The 17,448-nt window shown below is 42.3% G+C and overlaps 1 protein-coding gene across 3 annotated transcripts in view; it reads left to right on the top strand.

Moving 5' to 3' along the window:
* The window catches only part of DOP1A (DOP1 leucine zipper like protein A), a 63,367-nt gene extending 46,202 nt beyond the window's left edge, over positions 1 to 17,165 (top strand). For all 3 annotated transcript variants that reach the window (XM_063124916.1, XM_063124915.1, XM_063124917.1), the window contains 13 exons: positions 479 to 583; positions 1,549 to 1,615; positions 3,742 to 3,886; positions 4,383 to 4,462; positions 4,707 to 4,816; positions 6,455 to 6,604; positions 7,722 to 7,783; positions 8,359 to 8,511; positions 9,656 to 9,792; positions 11,989 to 12,044; positions 14,040 to 14,204; positions 15,290 to 15,419; positions 16,570 to 17,165. In XM_063124916.1, coding sequence (XP_062980986.1) covers positions 479 to 583; positions 1,549 to 1,615; positions 3,742 to 3,886; positions 4,383 to 4,462; positions 4,707 to 4,816; positions 6,455 to 6,604; positions 7,722 to 7,783; positions 8,359 to 8,511; positions 9,656 to 9,792; positions 11,989 to 12,044; positions 14,040 to 14,204; positions 15,290 to 15,419; positions 16,570 to 16,875 — 1,666 coding nt within the window. In that variant the 3' untranslated portion in view covers positions 16,876 to 17,165. The remainder of the gene's footprint in view (positions 1 to 478; positions 584 to 1,548; positions 1,616 to 3,741; positions 3,887 to 4,382; positions 4,463 to 4,706; positions 4,817 to 6,454; positions 6,605 to 7,721; positions 7,784 to 8,358; positions 8,512 to 9,655; positions 9,793 to 11,988; positions 12,045 to 14,039; positions 14,205 to 15,289; positions 15,420 to 16,569) is intronic.
* Positions 17,166 to 17,448: the final 283 nt, after the last annotated feature.

Here is a 17,448-nt window from a genome sequence, read left to right as displayed (position 1 = left end):
AGAGGAGGGAAAGCTATATAGTCCTGTGGCACTGGAGGACACTTCCCCAGCCTCCTTCCCTCCCCCTCCATAGAGTCCTAGCTAGAGAGGCAAAAAAGCCCATGTAGCTGAAATGCAGAGCGGGAGGAGTGTGGAAGTGAAGAACACTCCTGCTCTGCATTGGATGGCCAAAAGCCTCCGGGTTCAGAGGCTTAAGACCAACCCCATGGGATTGCACCCTAATTGAGCTAAAATAGCAATTTTAGATTGCAACAGTGTCCCGTGTTTTTTTATTTATTTCAGAGGATTTCTGTACCACTTTCCATTTAAAGAAATAATAAACCCAAAGCAGTTTACAAGATGAAATCAAGATAAAATACAATTAGGCTACACTATGAAGATTGCACCATTATCCCATAGTTGACTAGGCTGCACTATGACAAAATGCTATAATGAAAAGCCTTTGGGTACACTTTATGACCCTCTTTCTTCCTTGCAGAATCCCAGTGTCCAACATAGTAGATAGCTGGGCTTCGCTATTGCTTCTTCTGAAGGATTCCATACAACTTGGCCTTCCAGCTCCAGGGCAGTTTCTAATACTTGGGTGAGCCATTTTGTTTTCATGAGCATAAGCACCTTTTGAAAAATGCCAAGACTTCTTTTAATAGGAAAACAACAACTGTTTTTTGAAATGCCTTTAATGCTCAATAGGAAGTACTCATTTTGCTTCTAGAAGAAATGTTGATCTCTTGTAATGAGGCAACCTCACATTTGGCAAGATTTTCCTTCTTCTGTTCACAGAGGTTGAAATCCAGTGTATGTCAAGTGCAAAGCCGCTTCAGCAGGGGTGTCAAACTCTACTCTGGTGTGGGTCCAGATGACCCCCACCAAGCCATCTACGGGCCAGATGACATCAGGGGATGAGGCCACACCTCTGATGCCATCCGGTCCCTGACTGAAGAACTGGCTGGAGCTTTTCCAACTAGCGCCTCAGTCAGGGATCCGGCTTCACTGTGCTGAGGCTTTCCCTTGCCAGAGGGAAAGGGCTTCTCTGTGCTGAGGTGCCTATAATAACTGGCTCTGTGAAGAACCACCAGCATAGCCTTATACATAGCTGACAGTGGGCAAGTCCACAGTACTCACTTAGGGCAAGATCCAGCCAAATTCAGGGAGAGCGTTTAAACCTGTGCTTAAAGAGCTCACAGTGACAGGAAGGGAAAGCCACAGAAAATGGTGTAAGCTCAATTTTATCAAAGAACCTGATGCATTTTAAGCCATCGCTCTTTTTTTGTAATCAAAAGTATCTAATCAAAAGAGGATGGCCTTTATCAAAAGGCATGTGGCCAGGAGAGTGCTCTCCAGTGTAACATGAGAGCTGTGGTCAAAAGAGGAAATTGGACACATTCTTATTTATTTATTTATTTATTTATCTATCACATACAGAAGGTCTTGAGCATGCATGTGGGCTACCTTAATCTCGGCCATTGTTGTCCCTTGAGACTTAAATGTTTGATCTCCCTATTTTTTGCAAGATGTATATAAAAATTTACTGCTTTTCTGTTTTCAAAGCATTTTAAATGAGTTTATTATGAAAAACCCAAATTTGGATAACAAGAAGGACCAGAGAGATCTTCAGGTAAGAAACTTATATCATCAGTTACCTCTGAGTACATCTGTGCTTTTTTTGAGAAAAATTGATCAGCTTCAATCGGACTGCAACATCTTGTTCGGCAATACTGTATCTTTTTGTAAGCCCCTATGAGCTGTGATGTTACCTGGGTTGCTTCCCGATGTCAACCAAAAACAGTGATTTTATTTTTCTAATGTTGTCTAGTACTAGCCTTGTTCAGTGTTAATTACAGTGGACTGACTTCTTCAGAAAAGATCGCCATGACCTCAGCAACAACATTCCGTTTCAGTGATTTCAGTGGGACTTAATTTCTGAGCTCACGTTCATATTTTTAGACTTGTTTAATGTGTGACCCCCTTATGCCTGATGTATTCGTTGCTTAGCTGTAGTGATGTGCCATGCTGCACTATTCCTGCATTTTATTTACTACCATTAGCTCAATTGTGGGAGTATGAATCACCGATTACAACCAGATTTTTTAAAAAACTAGTTTTAAAAATAACTCACCATTGCAAGGAATTCAGACAAGAAAACCAGGCAAATGCATCTATTATGAGGAAATGTTTGATATTCCAAACGAAAACTGCATTTTTTCCTTTCCCTCCAAATCCTTTGTAAGTTGCCCCTTTGGGGGCTTCTCAAGGGACGTTCCCAAAGCCCTCTAAAGCCACCCCTCTCAGTAATGTCCCCTTATCCCAAAATCTTTTCCCCTTTTAAAAGAAAGTTCGTCAGGATGCACACAACCACACACACACATGCCTCTGTGTGGCATTACAACACTAAGGCAGTTAAGCCTAGTTCCCACTAAGGTGGTGAACCTTGGTCTGGACTGTACCATCCCTGTCTGCAAATGGGGATTCTTATGATAGAAAGCATTTGAACAGAGTAACATTCTAGGTGGATTTTTTTTTTTTTTTTGCATGGAGAAACATTCAATCACATCAGCCCCCATCTGTAGTCTTAACTGTTGCGGTCGAGACATTGGTTACTATCTCAGTGAGAACTAGGGGCTCATCTACACCAAGCAGATATTCCACTGTGAAAGTGGTATGAAAGCGGTATATAAAAGGCAGGAGCCAATATAGTGGTATTGAAGTGCACTGACAACTGTTGGGACCCATGACACAGACCATATACTGCTTCCATACCACTTTCATAGTGTTATATCCTGCATGGTGTAGATGTGTCAATGGGCCCCAACAGTTGTCAGTGCACTTTAATATCACTATAAAGCAGTGGTGTGGCTCCTGCCTTTTATATACCGCTTTCATCGTGGAATATCCTGCTTGGTATAGATGAGCCCTAGGGCTTACTGAATCATCACTAGTTCTTGAAAAAGAAACAAAACCTAAAACCGCTGGGTTTTCCCATGTCAGTCACACACCCATGCCCTCAACCCCACCCCCCTACACACACACTGCAGTGGCAATGCACAAGTGTAGAGGTGGACAGGATGCTTTTGACATTTATTAGAAGGGAAAACTTCAGCCAACCGTGATGACAGTTGATGAAAATGGGAAGTCAAAGTGAAGAGCAGCTTAGCTACTCCAGCCACAATGCTCGCTCAAAGACTCTCCACGCCAATCCATTAGATGGAAACTGAGTGTCCTACTAAAAAACCCCAACTTTGTAGGAAGGTCACATGAAGAAAAATGTGTTTGGGATGCCTTTTTGTAGTGTCGTATGGATACGACATCCATCAGGCAGCTGTTATGTGTGGCCATTTGTAGTTCCAGCTTCCAGGTCGTGTCTTCTGCAATGAAAAAGCCACTCCTAATTTTCAATCAAAATGTTATTTTATTAATTCTGGAACAAACCCTTCACTGTATCTGAACCGTTTTGCATTGATTCTGGAACAAACTTTTCACTGTGTCAGAATCATTTTGCATTTTATCATTGCACAAGTTTTCTTCAGGTGCTTTCTGGCATTTTTAATCTTTGCACGATTTGAAGCTTTAATATTCTTAAATAGTAGCTTTGTCTTTTTAGTAGTGAGTGCTCTCACCATGATGACAGCCACACAGTGGCATTGCCTTATTGATGCTACTCGTTGCTCTCATGTAGAAATAAGGTAGTTACTTCTTATGCACAATAACTGTTCTGTTGTTTGTGGGTGTTTCCCCCTCCATCAGGACGTAACCCACAAAATAGTGGATGCCATTGGGGCAATTGCTGGCTCATCCCTTGAACAGACTACATGGCTAAGGAGAAATTTAGAAGTTAAGCCTTCTCCCAAGATAATGGTTGATGGAAACAACTTGGAGTCCGATGTTGAAGGTGATTTTTCTTTTATCCTCCATCCAAAATGTCTACTCAGCCTTCAAAATTGGCCTTATTGATTTTGAGCATCATCACATAGGGAAAATTGCAATTGCTTACCGTTGCTTCTCCCGCGCTTTTGTCCCTCATTATTTCCTCTTTTGAAAGAGGAAGTAAACAATGTGCATGTGGCCCATTGTATGCGAAAACATTGCACAATTTTTGAGTTATTTAGTTCAGCATAAGCTTGCAGTATTTTGCAGAAATAAAAACATACGTAGTTGAATATTACTATGTTGTGCTTCTTTCTTGTCAAATTTCAGTTGACTAAACTTGTCAGGTGCTTGGGTAAATCTGGTGGAATATGAGCTTGCAGCGTACAACCCAGTACTAGCTTGTTCAATGTACTGCAAAGTTTACAACCGGTGGTTTCTTTAAAAATGACTCAATAGGTATTGGCACATAATATGCACGTTCCAAATTGATTTCCCTTTTCCCTTTTAAATTTACTTAGATATGTTGTCTCCAGCTTTGGAAACCTCAAGCATTGCTCCATCAGTTTATAGTGTTCACGCCTTAACACTGCTATCAGAAGTAAGTTTTTCCTTTTTATGTGGGCTTTGTTTACAACTCTTTGTTTTATATATAATGTGGAAGGCCACCCACAAAATTTAGCAAAACTATTTCACTATAGTTCTGTAATTTGCTGTGGTCATTTTCATTGCAAATGGAACATTTAGAATTAGAAGTGCCTCCTGCTGAGGTGAGACGCTTTGACCTATATTGACATTCTGAGATATTTCTGACATTTTCAGATTCTATTTTTTTTTCCTTGTAGGTTTTGGCTCATCTTTTGGACATGGTTTTCTACAGTGATGAAAAGGAGAGAGTGATTCCACTTCTTGTAAATATAATGCACTATGTTGTGCCTTACCTTCGCAATCACAGGTACCTCTGCAATGCCTTGTACAATTTTGCATAACTATCACATGCCATTTCAGTGAAGCTACTATGAGAGTTTGTATACAGTACTCTTTCTACAGACTTGGTCAGCTAGTTACACGTACAAAGTACTAATAAGTAATTGCCGTTAAAAACAATGACAGTCAATTCTGCTTTTCAGGAATGACTCTGAGGTACTCCCCACAAATGTCCCCCACTATCCCATTTACTACTCCAACTTTCAGTCACAATATATTAAGATCCTATATAGCATAGATTAAATCCTTGCTCCTCTAATGTTGTGGGTTTTTTGCCACTCCTTTGCTCAGCCATATTAGTTTTTTCTTGAGTTGCCCCTGCTACTTTTACTGCCCACTTCTTACACTTGTCAAAATTAATCCATACTAGTGCACCCAGTACAAAAAGAAGTACAATCTTTAGTATTTATGTACAATGCTGTGTTTAAAATCAGTCCTTTTTGGCTTATTTGTGGGACATTATGCGTTTCACCAGACTAGAAGCTTTAGACTGCTATTACAACCTATGATTGCTTATTTTAAAGAACAGCTCTGTATCTTCCACGGTTATAAAGTTCATGGATATTCCTTATATTAAAGTAATTCAACTAGTGGCTTCCGGAAGCTTTACCATCCCCCCAAAAACATTAGTGCATCACAGTGGGCCTGTTCAGACAACACACTAAGCCATGGTTAGGCCCCTCACCCATGGTTAGTGAGCATTTTTAAACTGTGGTTATGTAGCCACCACGGTTAGGAATGGTTCAAACAACACACTGAGTCATGGTTCACATATTTAGCTCAAAATGGCTTATAAATGTTCTGTAATGCTTAACAGTGGCAGAGATTTTTATCAGCGGCTGACAGACTCTGCTGACCTGACCAATAAATGGACGTAGAAGTCATTTGGGCCACATAGATTTAAATTATCTATTACATTAACATTCCTGGTGCTGCTGAAACACCCAGTGTAGCTCATCTTGGTTTTCCTAGTGCTTTGATTCAGGCTAGCTGTTGTAGCAGGAACTAGACTTCTCAAGCCGTCCTGGACAAATAGAGCTGCTTGGACAAATAAGGCACAAATCGAGATGCTTCCTTCAGTACAGGGACGGGCAACTTCAGGTCGTCACCCATTCTGCGGAGTGTGCCACACTCCAGCTATTGGAAAAATGCTAAATGTGTAGCTGCTATGGAAGCTTGTTTCCAAGCTAAATGTGTCCTTTCTAAACCTCTGTGGTGGTTTGCTGCTGAATTTTGCTGCCCCCCTGCTCTAGTGCCTTAGTCATCATTATTTTAAGAACCAATGCTGGGATCTAAAGGATCCTGATTGGCAGGTGGTGCTTTAGCATATGCACGGAGTGAAGAGGTGGTGAATTTCTGAATCATTTTCCCTTTGGGGTTCATCCCCTCACATAGTCAAATTCTGCTCTGGAGAGTTCCCCAACCTCCAGGAACCCTCCAGAGCAACAGGCAAGACTGGGCAGGGGGTCTGGTGTTCTGCACCCAGAGAGCAGCAAGAATAATTTTGAATGCATTTGAAGTTGGAGTTTTCAGACTAATTTTCCTGGGAATCTTAAAACCCAGTATTTTGAATCACTTCAAATTCAGTTAATTTCTTTTCCCCCAGTGCCCACAATGCGCCCAGTTATCGCGCCTGTGTCCAACTGCTGAGCAGTCTGAGTGGCTACCAGTATACGAGGAGAGCATGGAAGAAGGAAGCTTTTGACCTCTTCATGGATCCCAGTTTCTTTCAGATGGATGCTTCCTGTGTTAATCAGTAAGGCATTTAGTTGCTTGCGTTTGATATTAACACCTAGCAAAGAAACGAGACATTTCTCGAAGACAGAAACAAACGAAATTCTAGTGATCGACACTCTCCAGATGACCCAATATTCCCATTTACACATAAATCCTCCTCTGGTTGTGACGTCATAGGAAGTTGCCTTATGGACCTTTGGTCCATTTAACTCCAGATTGTGGAAGACAAGGCTCTTTCCCCACCCTACCTGGATTGGATCTGGGACCTTCTGAGATGCTGTCCCACAGTCCCTTTGGTTTTGCTCATCATCTGCCAAGCGCGTCCTCAGCTCTTAGGGCCAAAGCAGACATTACTTTGAATGTATGACTAGCAGCTATGCCTTCTTTTCATTTTTACTCTGAAGTAGGGCCCCCGATCCAGATATTAAAAGCTCCCCTCCCTTCCAAGCTAGGATCCTGATCTGGATTGGAAGCCCTATACTTACTCGAGAGTGAAAATGAAAAAAAAAGTGTAACACTAGACACACATTGAATGTAATGTCTGTTTTGGTTCTTAAAATGTTGTTTCTCCCAATTTCCACTACCTGTTAGTCTCCCCACCCCACACCCTACCCCACTCTTCCGTTCCATTCTCTGCCCCTTCGTGATTCCATGCACCTTTCCTCCAGGCAGTGATTGGTAGCATGGATAGTGGGGTTGCTGATGCTGATTCCAAGAGTGCTTCGTACAGAGATTGGTTGTTTGCTCAGAGCTTCTCCAGCAGCCCCTTCTCAGACCTGAATCAAGCTTCTACTCTTGGATCTCCCTGTCCAGCTCCCCTCCATCCATAGCTGCTGAAGCAGAGCCTCAAAGAGTCAGAAACATTTGTAAACTGCACACCTCCCCAACCTGGTGCTTTCCAGATGTGTTGGACTTCCACTCTCATTACCCCCCAGCCAGCATGGAAGTTGTAGCCCAACCCATCTGTAGGGCACCAGATCGGGAAAGCCTGGGTATACAACAATATTTTATTCTGCTCTATACAGGGCAGAATTGTGAAGCGAGTATCTCACACTCCCATTTGATGTAAATGAAAGTAAAAGACCATGCTTTTAAAAAATCACAATTGTCTTTTCCCCCCCCCTTTTTTTTTTTAGTTGGAGAGCAATTATGGATAATCTGATGACGCATGACAAAACGACCTTTAGAGATTTGATGAGTGAGTCCTGTCTTTTACGCTGTGTGCAAGATCCACCAACGCGTGCCTGTTTGGAAATCTCTAATAATGTTAGCTTATGGTCCAGCTCACATCTCAGCTGTGCCAGGCAGGACCTGCTGTGAGGGAAGCTTATGACACGGCTGCCTTCACTAGGAAAGGTGGCATAGGAGTGCTTCCGCAATTGCCATTGTATTGCTGGTGTGCAGGGTTCATCTGCTTCGTAAGCCACAAAACAGTCTTAACACAGAAAGACTTCATTGTACCCATTTAAAAATAATCATAAATCACTAAACTAAAAATGTGTTCTGAGATATGGCTTAACTCTGGAGTATCACAGAACAAGGCTCTTTGACTATAGTGAAAAACGCACACAAATATTGCAGTCTCCTTTTAAATACGTGTTTCTTAAGCAGGGTCCTTGCAGTGTTCCTTGTATCTGGCAGATGTGTTTAGAGTGCAGAAGAGAATCCGTGCGCTCTGATTAGAGACTTTAATTACGCGCTTTAAACGATCTCTAAGCCAAGAAGTTTGTCTTTGCTGAAAGCCTCTTCGCTGTCGCATTCTTCCTCCTCCAGCCCGTGTGGCCGTAGCTCAGAGCAGTTCGCTCAATCTGTTTGCTAATCGGGATGCAGAGCTCGAGCAGCGTGCGATGCTCCTGAAGAGGCTGGCCTTTGCCATTTTTAGCAGTGAAGTGGACCAATACCAGAAATACCTTCCAGATATACAAGGTAAATAAAAACGACCATTTCTTCGGGGCGGGGGGGAATGCAGTGGAAGGGATACCCTCTGCCTTGCATTCTCCTGCCCGTGCTCCAGATCTGATTGGTGGAACCCTCTAGTGCAGGAGGGAGGGAGAGGGAGGGGATGCTGGTTCCTGCAACACTGGGTGAAATCATACATGTCCTATAATGCCATATTGGGCCCATTCAGAAGACACCTTAAACCATGGCTTTAATCATGGTGGTTAAGCCAGAAAGCCAAACCTTGTTCAGAAGACACCTTAAACCACGGCTTTAACCACAGTGAACAAGGCTTTTTGCTTATTATTTATAACTAAATAAATAAATTTTAACTTGGTGTTTTAAATTCATTATTTTGCATTGCTGCTGTTTTTATCTGGTTGAGCTTTTATATTGTATTTTATATTATGGTTTTATACTGTTGTTTTATACGTTGAATGTTTTTAATTTTTGTGAACCGCCCAGAGAGCTCCTGCTATTGGGCGGTATAGAAATGTAATAAATAAAATAAAATAAATAAATTTATTCACCATGGTTAAAGGCATCTTCTGAACACAGCCTAGCTTTCTGGCTTAACCACTGTGATTAAAGCCATGGTTTAAGGTGTCTTCTGAAAGGGGACACAATCAGTGCTTTGGAGGCCATGACGTACTCTAGTTTCTTTATAATCAATAGTTAGACCCATATTTGTACCCTGCAGAGCAAAGTAAATAAAAATACCATGTTACGGGGCTCTGGATCATACCATTGACTTCGTTATTGTTATGCCCCATGTAATACACTATGGGTTGAATCCAAATTTAGTCATACTAGGAGAAGAGCCGTTGATATCAATGGGACTTCAGTTAATCAGGTCCCACTGATTCCAGTTGCTCTGTTCGAAAAGTAAGATTAAGTCAGGATCCAATCCTTTGTTCTTGAAAAAGTGGCCCCACCCTAATATAAATTCTGCATGGGGGAGTTGTGTGCATATGAACACAAACACATGTGGAGTAGTTTATATGGTGTTCATTGAATCGATCAGTTAATTGATTAATAGTCACATGACTAATCAAACATTTCTTCATTCTTTTTGCATCCCTACTAATCAGAGTTTTGAGCTGACAGATCCTTGTTGAATTTTACGTTACAGAAAGGCTGGTGGAAAGTCTCCGTCTTCCCCAAGTGCCCACCCTTCACTCCCAAGTGTTCCTGTTCTTCCGGGTTTTGCTTTTGAGAATGTCTCCACAGCACCTTACCTCGCTTTGGCCTACCATGATCACGGAACTGGTGAGTTTCCACTGGTAGTCATGCTTTGGAGCACGGGATGAGTTTTTTTAAAAAAGTCAATAAGCTGTTCCACCAAAGACGTTAACTGTTTCAAGAAAAGCAGACCAAATATCCATGTACTTATCGCAAGTGGCATCTAAATGCCACCCATTCAAAAGTTGAGAGTGTTGTTAAGTCCTCAGTCCATTACATTACGGAGGTGAACATTTATCCTTCCAACGTAAGAATATCAGTCCTTTAGCTGTCATAAGGGCTCAGAACATCCATCTGGCGTTGACCATGTGTTAACTTCCAAGACAGGTAGTTTAGGAGGACGTGCACATCCTTCCATATTATAGGTTGTTTTAGTACAAAGTTCATCCTTACTATGACCTCCTCCCAAAAAGGAGCAACTATTGGGCTTTGCCAAAACATGAATAAAAGAAGCATTAGGTGCGTTACATCTCCAACAATTATGTAAATTAGACAAGCCCTTATTAAAGAGGCGTTGTGGAGTCCAATAAACCCAAAACAACAACAAAATTGCTGATGCATCTCCCTTTTTTTTATGAAAGGTGTATCTGATGGGGGGGAAAATGACATTCCTATGCATGTAATGTTTGTTTCCCCCCCCCATTTCTTTCCACTTGTTTTGTTAAATTCACAAATAAAAAAAGATGTTAACTGTTGCAATCCCCAAATATTTATTATTTATTATTTATTTATTTATTACATTTTTATACCGCCCAATAGCCGAAGCTCTCTGGGCGGTTCACAAATAATTTGAATGTGTACTACATTGCACAGCATAGGTTACGTGTTTCCCAACACACACTTTTGTGTAGTGAATTAAATCTATTTTAAGTCATAGAAAATATTTTTCTCTTTGCTACTGGTTTACTCCCAACGCAAATTTCACTGCCTTGTGTGATCTTCCTTTCTTCCTTTGCTCTTATTTACATTGCACGCCATTTCTGTGTGATCCTAAAAGCTTGAAGCAGGCTTTTGTTTCTAGAGATTGCTTGGATGCTGAGTCCAGTATTCCTCACCCAGGAAGAACTTAGGCCCTTTCTACACCTAGGATCTTTCCAGGGATCATCCCTGTGGGTCCAAATGATGCGCAGGGGATCCCAGGATCAGGGAGGGATGATCCCTCCGTTTCCCCAGGATAACTGAGACTTCAGTTATCCCGGTTTTACCTGTTGTCCTGGGGCGATACCGAGGACCGCGGCCAGTGTGGGCACCCGTCCCAGCTTCTTCCTTCCTCCCCGTGGGTAGTGGGGGTCATCTCAGGGAAGGAGCCGGGATGGGAGGAGTCCAGGGCCATCGGGGGTGGGGAGCGGGGTTGGGGCTTCTTTTTTTTACCTTAAGTTGCACTGGAGCACGAATGTGCTCCAGGTCCTGCAGCTTTAAAAAAAATGGCCACCTCCACTTGCGTGACGTCCCTCCTCCCATCCCATTTGGACACAGGGCACGATCCCAGAAGAAGGTAAGTCCGGGATCACCCCGTTCCCTCCCTCTACACCCGTATGGTGTAGAAAGGGCCTTAGTTTCTTTCTTTCTTTAAAACATTTCTGGAGCCCTTTCAGGGCAGAAGCCCTCACAAGGTTGCTTTCAACAATAAAATACATAAAAACAATTAAAATATTAAAAGCAATAAAACCATAAATCCAATAAAATAGCAATTAAAAACAATAAAAGTATTCCTCACCCAGGAAGAACTCTTAGTCCCTATATATTACTTGTCCCTACCTTCATAGTCATTGAAAAAAATAACTTTTTATATTTTGTGTTTTCATTTATTTTATACCAGTCCAACATCACTAAATAACAAGAGAAATATTTTTTTGTGTTGGAAGGGATTGCTGCTGCCACCCATGTGCTGTGGAACATGTAGAAGAATATAACTACATATTTGGGGTTAATTGCATGAATCTTTCCCACTTAATCATCTGCCAATAATTGGATGGGAAAGACCCATGTGATTCCCCCCACCCCACCCCAGCATCTGATTTTGCTGCTGCATAAAATGACATCCACCAAAGCAGTTTGCACACTGCTATGGGTGCATAATGGAGACATGAGAATTGCTAGCTGTTTTAACCGTTGGTTTCTATTTCGATGCCTGGCGGGCTAAGCTGTGTTCCCACAAAAGAACAGAATCTGAGATGTCAGTTTATGATGAATGCTTTTAAAATGTGGCATGTTCACTTTCAGGTCCAAGTCTTTTTGCTAATGGAACAGGAACTTACAGCTGATGAAGATATCTCAAGGTAAAGTCAACTTCTGTTTGCTCATTCACCTAATTGCACAGCGGCTGAAATACCTGTGGTTGGTATTCTGATTTATTTTACATGAGCACTGTTTTATACTCATTTAGAAGAAACTGTTTCAGTCTGATTACGAAAACAGGAACATACTCTGTGCTAATACTAAACAATAGTAAGCAGATTATTCATTTCCCTTAATCATCCCATAATTTCTGTTGCATCATTTCACAAGCATAAAGATACTGAGACAAGACTCTGTATGGTAAAAGTAATGCACCAAAGTAATTTCCAAAAGTAAGTGAATTGGGATGTAGTTATTAAGATTGTGGATGACGGCTGATGAAACTTACAAAAGTAAAAACACATAATATTGCATACCTCCTTTACCAGCTGTCTTAACACAGACTGGGTTCGGATGACACATTAACCCATGGTGGTTAAAATAAACCACTATGGTTCAGGTAATCTCTGATGGTTTAGCATGCCATCTGTGACCTCTTTTCCCACCCACAGTGGGTTATTTCCCCTAAATAAGCCACCTTGGGGACCCACAATCTGAAGTAAGGGTTATTTTACCTATGGTGGGTTAGTGTGTTGCCTGCCATGCCAGCGTGGGTTACAAAGGTCGCCTACAGAGCCACGTGGCAAGAGTGGTCAAAATGCTAATGCTAACGCTGCTCTGCTCCTCTCCAGCAGTCTCTGAGCAAACTTGTTTTCCTGCTACATTTTCCTGTGTGTCTGATTCCAAATAAGTCCCCCCACAGTTCCCAAATGGTTTCATGTGGGGATAAATCCTCTTTTTCCATGAAACTGCAAAGTACCACATTTATCCGGTAATGCAAAAGGTGGGTCCCCATAAGGGGAACGTTTATATTAACTTACATTCCATTTCTGCAAGCTTTCAAAGAGTTAGAGCACACACACCCTTTTGTTGGATGCAGCCAGAGAAAAGGGAACCAGCCAAGTCTTCAAAACCCACAGAGGAAAGCTGGGATGCCTGCCCAGCTGTGCTGGTGGACTACAGGGGCAGGAGAGGCATGGGGGCGGAATAAACTACGTTGTGCAGCTTATCTGTCTACTCGTCTGTCGGGGCACAGGAGGCTATTTGCAAAATAAGCTTCTGTGCGTAGCTTAGAAGCCACTGGGAGTTACCGTGGTGTGTAAACAGGCTCACAGTTATGCAGATTGTGTTCAGAGTCTCTTAGCATTGATTCACTGCCACGCTGAATGGGGGAGCCCCCTCTTTGCCAGCGCTCACTTAGCCTGTGCACCCATCAGGATTTGGTCTTGTTTCTCTGCCCCCTTGTCTTTCTCTCGCAACAGACCAATTACTGCAGCCAACCAACCCTGCCCCCGGTGCCCCACATATGCATGCTAATCACATAGTTCGTGTGAAAGTGAAGCAGAACCGCACGTTTTTTTAAAGAAGGAAAACGGGGGAGAGAGAGGTTACAGGAAAACTGCTTCTCAAACCAGACAAAAGAAAGAGAAAGTGTGTTTGCGCACACGTGTATGAGAGAGAGGGAGGGAGTGCAGAGGTGACTGTGCCTTGTCCTTGCTTCTCTCCCTGCTCAGTGGCTCAGAGGGTGCAAGTGAACAGGCAGCAAAGGCTAAGAGGCTCTTGGAATTGGCAGGAGGTGAACCTTTTGGGCCGTGGGCCTTGGCACGTGTCCCCCATTGCTGCTCCCCGATGCTGCTGGCCAAACTACGTCCACCCTTAAGGCAGCCGAGGACCATTTTGTGTGGCGTGCCGAAATCGGAGACGCAAATTTAGCACTACTATTCAAGCTAAATGATTTCATAAAAATTGTAAATGCAATATAGAGTTACTAACTTGACCCTCCTTAATTTAGTTGTTTGTGTAGCGTTCTCCAAAAGTAATACAAAATAGTGTCCCTATAAGCTTTAAATGAATTGACAACTTCTCTAAATTGTCAGCATGGATTTTTGAAGTGCACATGAAGAATAACCTGTAAATTCGTTGTATTTGAATTGTAGGACTTCAGGCCCATCAGTTGCTGGTCTGGAGACCACGTACACAGGAGGCAACGGATTCTCCACATCCTACAACAGCCAGAGATGGCTAAATCTTTATTTATCAGCTTGTAAATTTCTGGATTTGGCCTTGGCTTTGCCTTCTGAAAATCTCCCCCAGTTCCAGATGTAAGTAAATTGGTCTGGCTGTAATCCAGTAGATACACCCACTCATATTGAGAGTGATGCTGCTCTTCAGGGAGCATTTCTTTGTGGAGACCAGGCAGCAGGTGCACTTTATGGCCTTCAAAGGGTCTCCTTTCGTTTGTGATATAGCAGCACTAAGATGGCGTAAGCAGGAAGGCACAGCTCCCCATAAGAGAAATGCCCCTCATCTGGTGTTGGCAGTTTGTAAGGATGCCTGTGAGATGTGTCCCAGTAGGACAGAGAAAACAAAATAGTTCTTAACACAGCACATAGTTAAAACTATAGAATTGAGATGTTGTCGTGGATTTTAACTGGATGGCTTTAAGAGGGGGATTGCATAAATTCGTGGAGGGTAAGGTTATCAGTAGGTCTGATGGCAATATGCTCCCTCCAGCGTCAGAGACAGTGTGCCTTATGTACACCAGTTCCTGGGGAACATGAGTGGGAGGGTGCTGTTGCGCTCATCTCCTACTTGGGAGCTCCCCAAAAGGAACTTGTTGGCCACCGTGTGAACAGAATGGTAGACTTTAGTCTGATCAAGCATTGTTCTTATGTAAAGCAGAGGCTATACTTGAGCCATATGTTTATTTATTGTGTCATCAACTTCCATAGGCTTACTGCCATTTGGCAAAATTTGCAAAAAAGAAACCAAGAAAGAAATACAAAATAAAGCAGACTGCTTTTAAAAATGTTTGTAAAAGTGGCTTCTTCTAAAATGCTAAAATGTTATTCCTTATTAGAGATGAGGTATAGATCACGGTTTTTCTTTGTGTGCTATCGTCCTGCGTATTTAGGCAGAATCTACACTACTGCTTGAAAATGGTTTATGACAGTAGTGGCAACTGTTGGGGTCCAGGACACACTCCGTATAGTTTTCAAAACGTTTTAAAAGTGTTATATCCTCTTGGTGTAGATCTGATCCTGGGCAACTGAAAAGATGTATCTGGATATTGTCATGGATATGAATATTTTCAAGAAAGAAAGGAATTGGTGCTCTTACCAAAGCTGGCTCACTAGATATGCAAAAGAAGTTTCCATGCTGACTTTGCCCGACTTTTCTTTAACAGGTATCGGTGGGCCTTTATTCCCGAAGCTTCAGATGATTCAGGGCTGGAGGTGCGAAGACAAGGCACACACCAAAGGGAATTCAAACCATATGTGGTGCGACTAGCAAAATTGCTTCGTAAACGAGCAAAGGTATTTCAATTTTTTTTGTCTCTTTTTCAGATATTATAACTTAAGTGTGCAATCTCTACTATTCACATTTCCACAGAAAATTGGGTTAGGTAATGCATCTGTTGCATCAATCTTGCTGTTGGACCATATTCCAACAGGAGAAAATGTGTGTGCAAAGGTTACATTGTGTTACTGCTAATAATTTCTTGGTGAGGGGTGGAGAGGAGGGCTGGATTCACTGCTTTAAGGTAACTCTATGAGCTCCACACAGCATACAGTTCTAATGTCTCAAACAGATTTTTCGCCCCTTGAGAATTCACTTACAGCATCTGTTTGCATGTTGACCTTTTGGGTCAGGGTGTTTAAGGTAAGGTTTCAGCCAAGGCTATAAAGCCAGAGCTGTGCAGATTAGGAGAGATGACAATAGGGAGTCAGGTGTCGGCCCCCTTCAGAAGGCATCTTACACCATGGCTTTAACCACGGTGGTTAAAGCCAGAAAGCCAGGCTGTGTTCAGAAGACCGTAGTTAAAGCTGTGGTTTAACGTGTATTCTAAATGGGGCCATTGTGTTTTTAGCAGAAATAAGCAGGACTGAGCCATTAATAGCATCTCACATCTTTGTGAGTCTACTTAGAAGTAAGCAGGACAAGCCTTGGTAGCAAGCCAAACTGAATCTCTTAGCAGCTTCCTCCCGGGCAATGTAAAACTCTCTGATCAGCAGCGGATTAGAGAGGAGAGCTTTTCCTTGCTGGGGAGAGAGGGCGCAGGCCTGGGGAAGAAGGTGGCCTGCTGGATAGCAAATCCCTGCCCCCACCCCCGGGCCAGAGCCACCTCATACCTGCTCTAAGATAAACCAAGCAACAGTGATAACTTGAAATACTTTCTGCAGTCTCCATTAGAATAATCTGGACTCTGTCAAGGGCTTCAACTGAGGTCTATTGAATAAATGGGGCTTGGAAATTGAACAAGTATGTGCAAGATTGAAGACAAAACCACCAGTGTTTCTATTGAAACATTCAATTTATTTACAAGATGCCTCCCTGTGCTTCTTGGGTGCTAGTAGCTAGCAGCAGTTTTATGGGTTTTTAAGCTTTGGCGACTGGCTTAATTCAAGAGATCTCGTGGCAAAATATCACACTGCTGGGTCCTGCTATTTGTCCTTGTATTTGCAGAAAAATCCAGAGGAGGACTGCTCAGGGAAGACTTTAAACTGGGAGCCTGGTCACTTGCTCCTGACCATCTGTGCTGTCCGCAGCATGGAGCAGCTTCTGCCTTTCTTCAACGTCCTGAGCCAAGTCTTCAACAGCAAAGTCACCAGCAGGAGCATTGGCCATTCAGGAAGCCCCATGCTTTACCCGACCTCGTTCCCCACCAAGGACATCAAAATGGAGAACCAAAAGACATTTGCAAACAAAGTGAGACAAAAGATTGAGGAGATGGTTGAGAAGGACTTTCTAGAAGGGGTCATCAAGACGTGAGGTGTAAATGGCAAAATGTTTTGTCTTCTGTAACGTTAACTTCAAATGAAACCCACTCCATCCTTCCAGAGTGTATAGTTTCCTTTTTCATACTTTGTATGTAATGTATACTTCAGGATGTATTTAATTTAAATACCTGTAAATAAGTTCTGGATGTGGCCTGAATCAAGTTTAAATATCACTGGCTCATATTGATTATGGTGCCTAATATTTATGGTACATTTTTGTTTTTGTCATCTTGAGGTCTGTCTGAGAAAATCTACAATACAAGTTGCACATATTTTTTTCTAGCGGTGTTTTGTTCTTCTGTCCAGATGCTTATGTAACATTTTAGCGGGGAAATGCTTTTCTAATCAGGAGGTGGCTAGGCAGTGCAGAAAAAAATAAGCGATGCAGTAAATGAAGAGTTCTTCCTCTATGTTAGAACAGTATAGAGCCTTCTGCTTATATTAAATCAGCACTGCTTTCAAAATCAATGAGCAAGACATTTACTCCTCAAATGAATGCTTGTCATGGTTTAATTATCACTATCTAACTGCAAAATACGCAAAAGTTTAGAACACCAGCAGTGAC

The sequence above is a fragment of the Elgaria multicarinata genome, chromosome 4 (genome assembly GCF_023053635.1).
Source record: "Elgaria multicarinata webbii isolate HBS135686 ecotype San Diego chromosome 4, rElgMul1.1.pri, whole genome shotgun sequence".
In the NCBI taxonomy this organism is placed as follows: Eukaryota; Metazoa; Chordata; class Lepidosauria; order Squamata; family Anguidae; genus Elgaria; species Elgaria multicarinata.
This window is presented reverse-complemented; position numbering and strand designations above follow the sequence as displayed.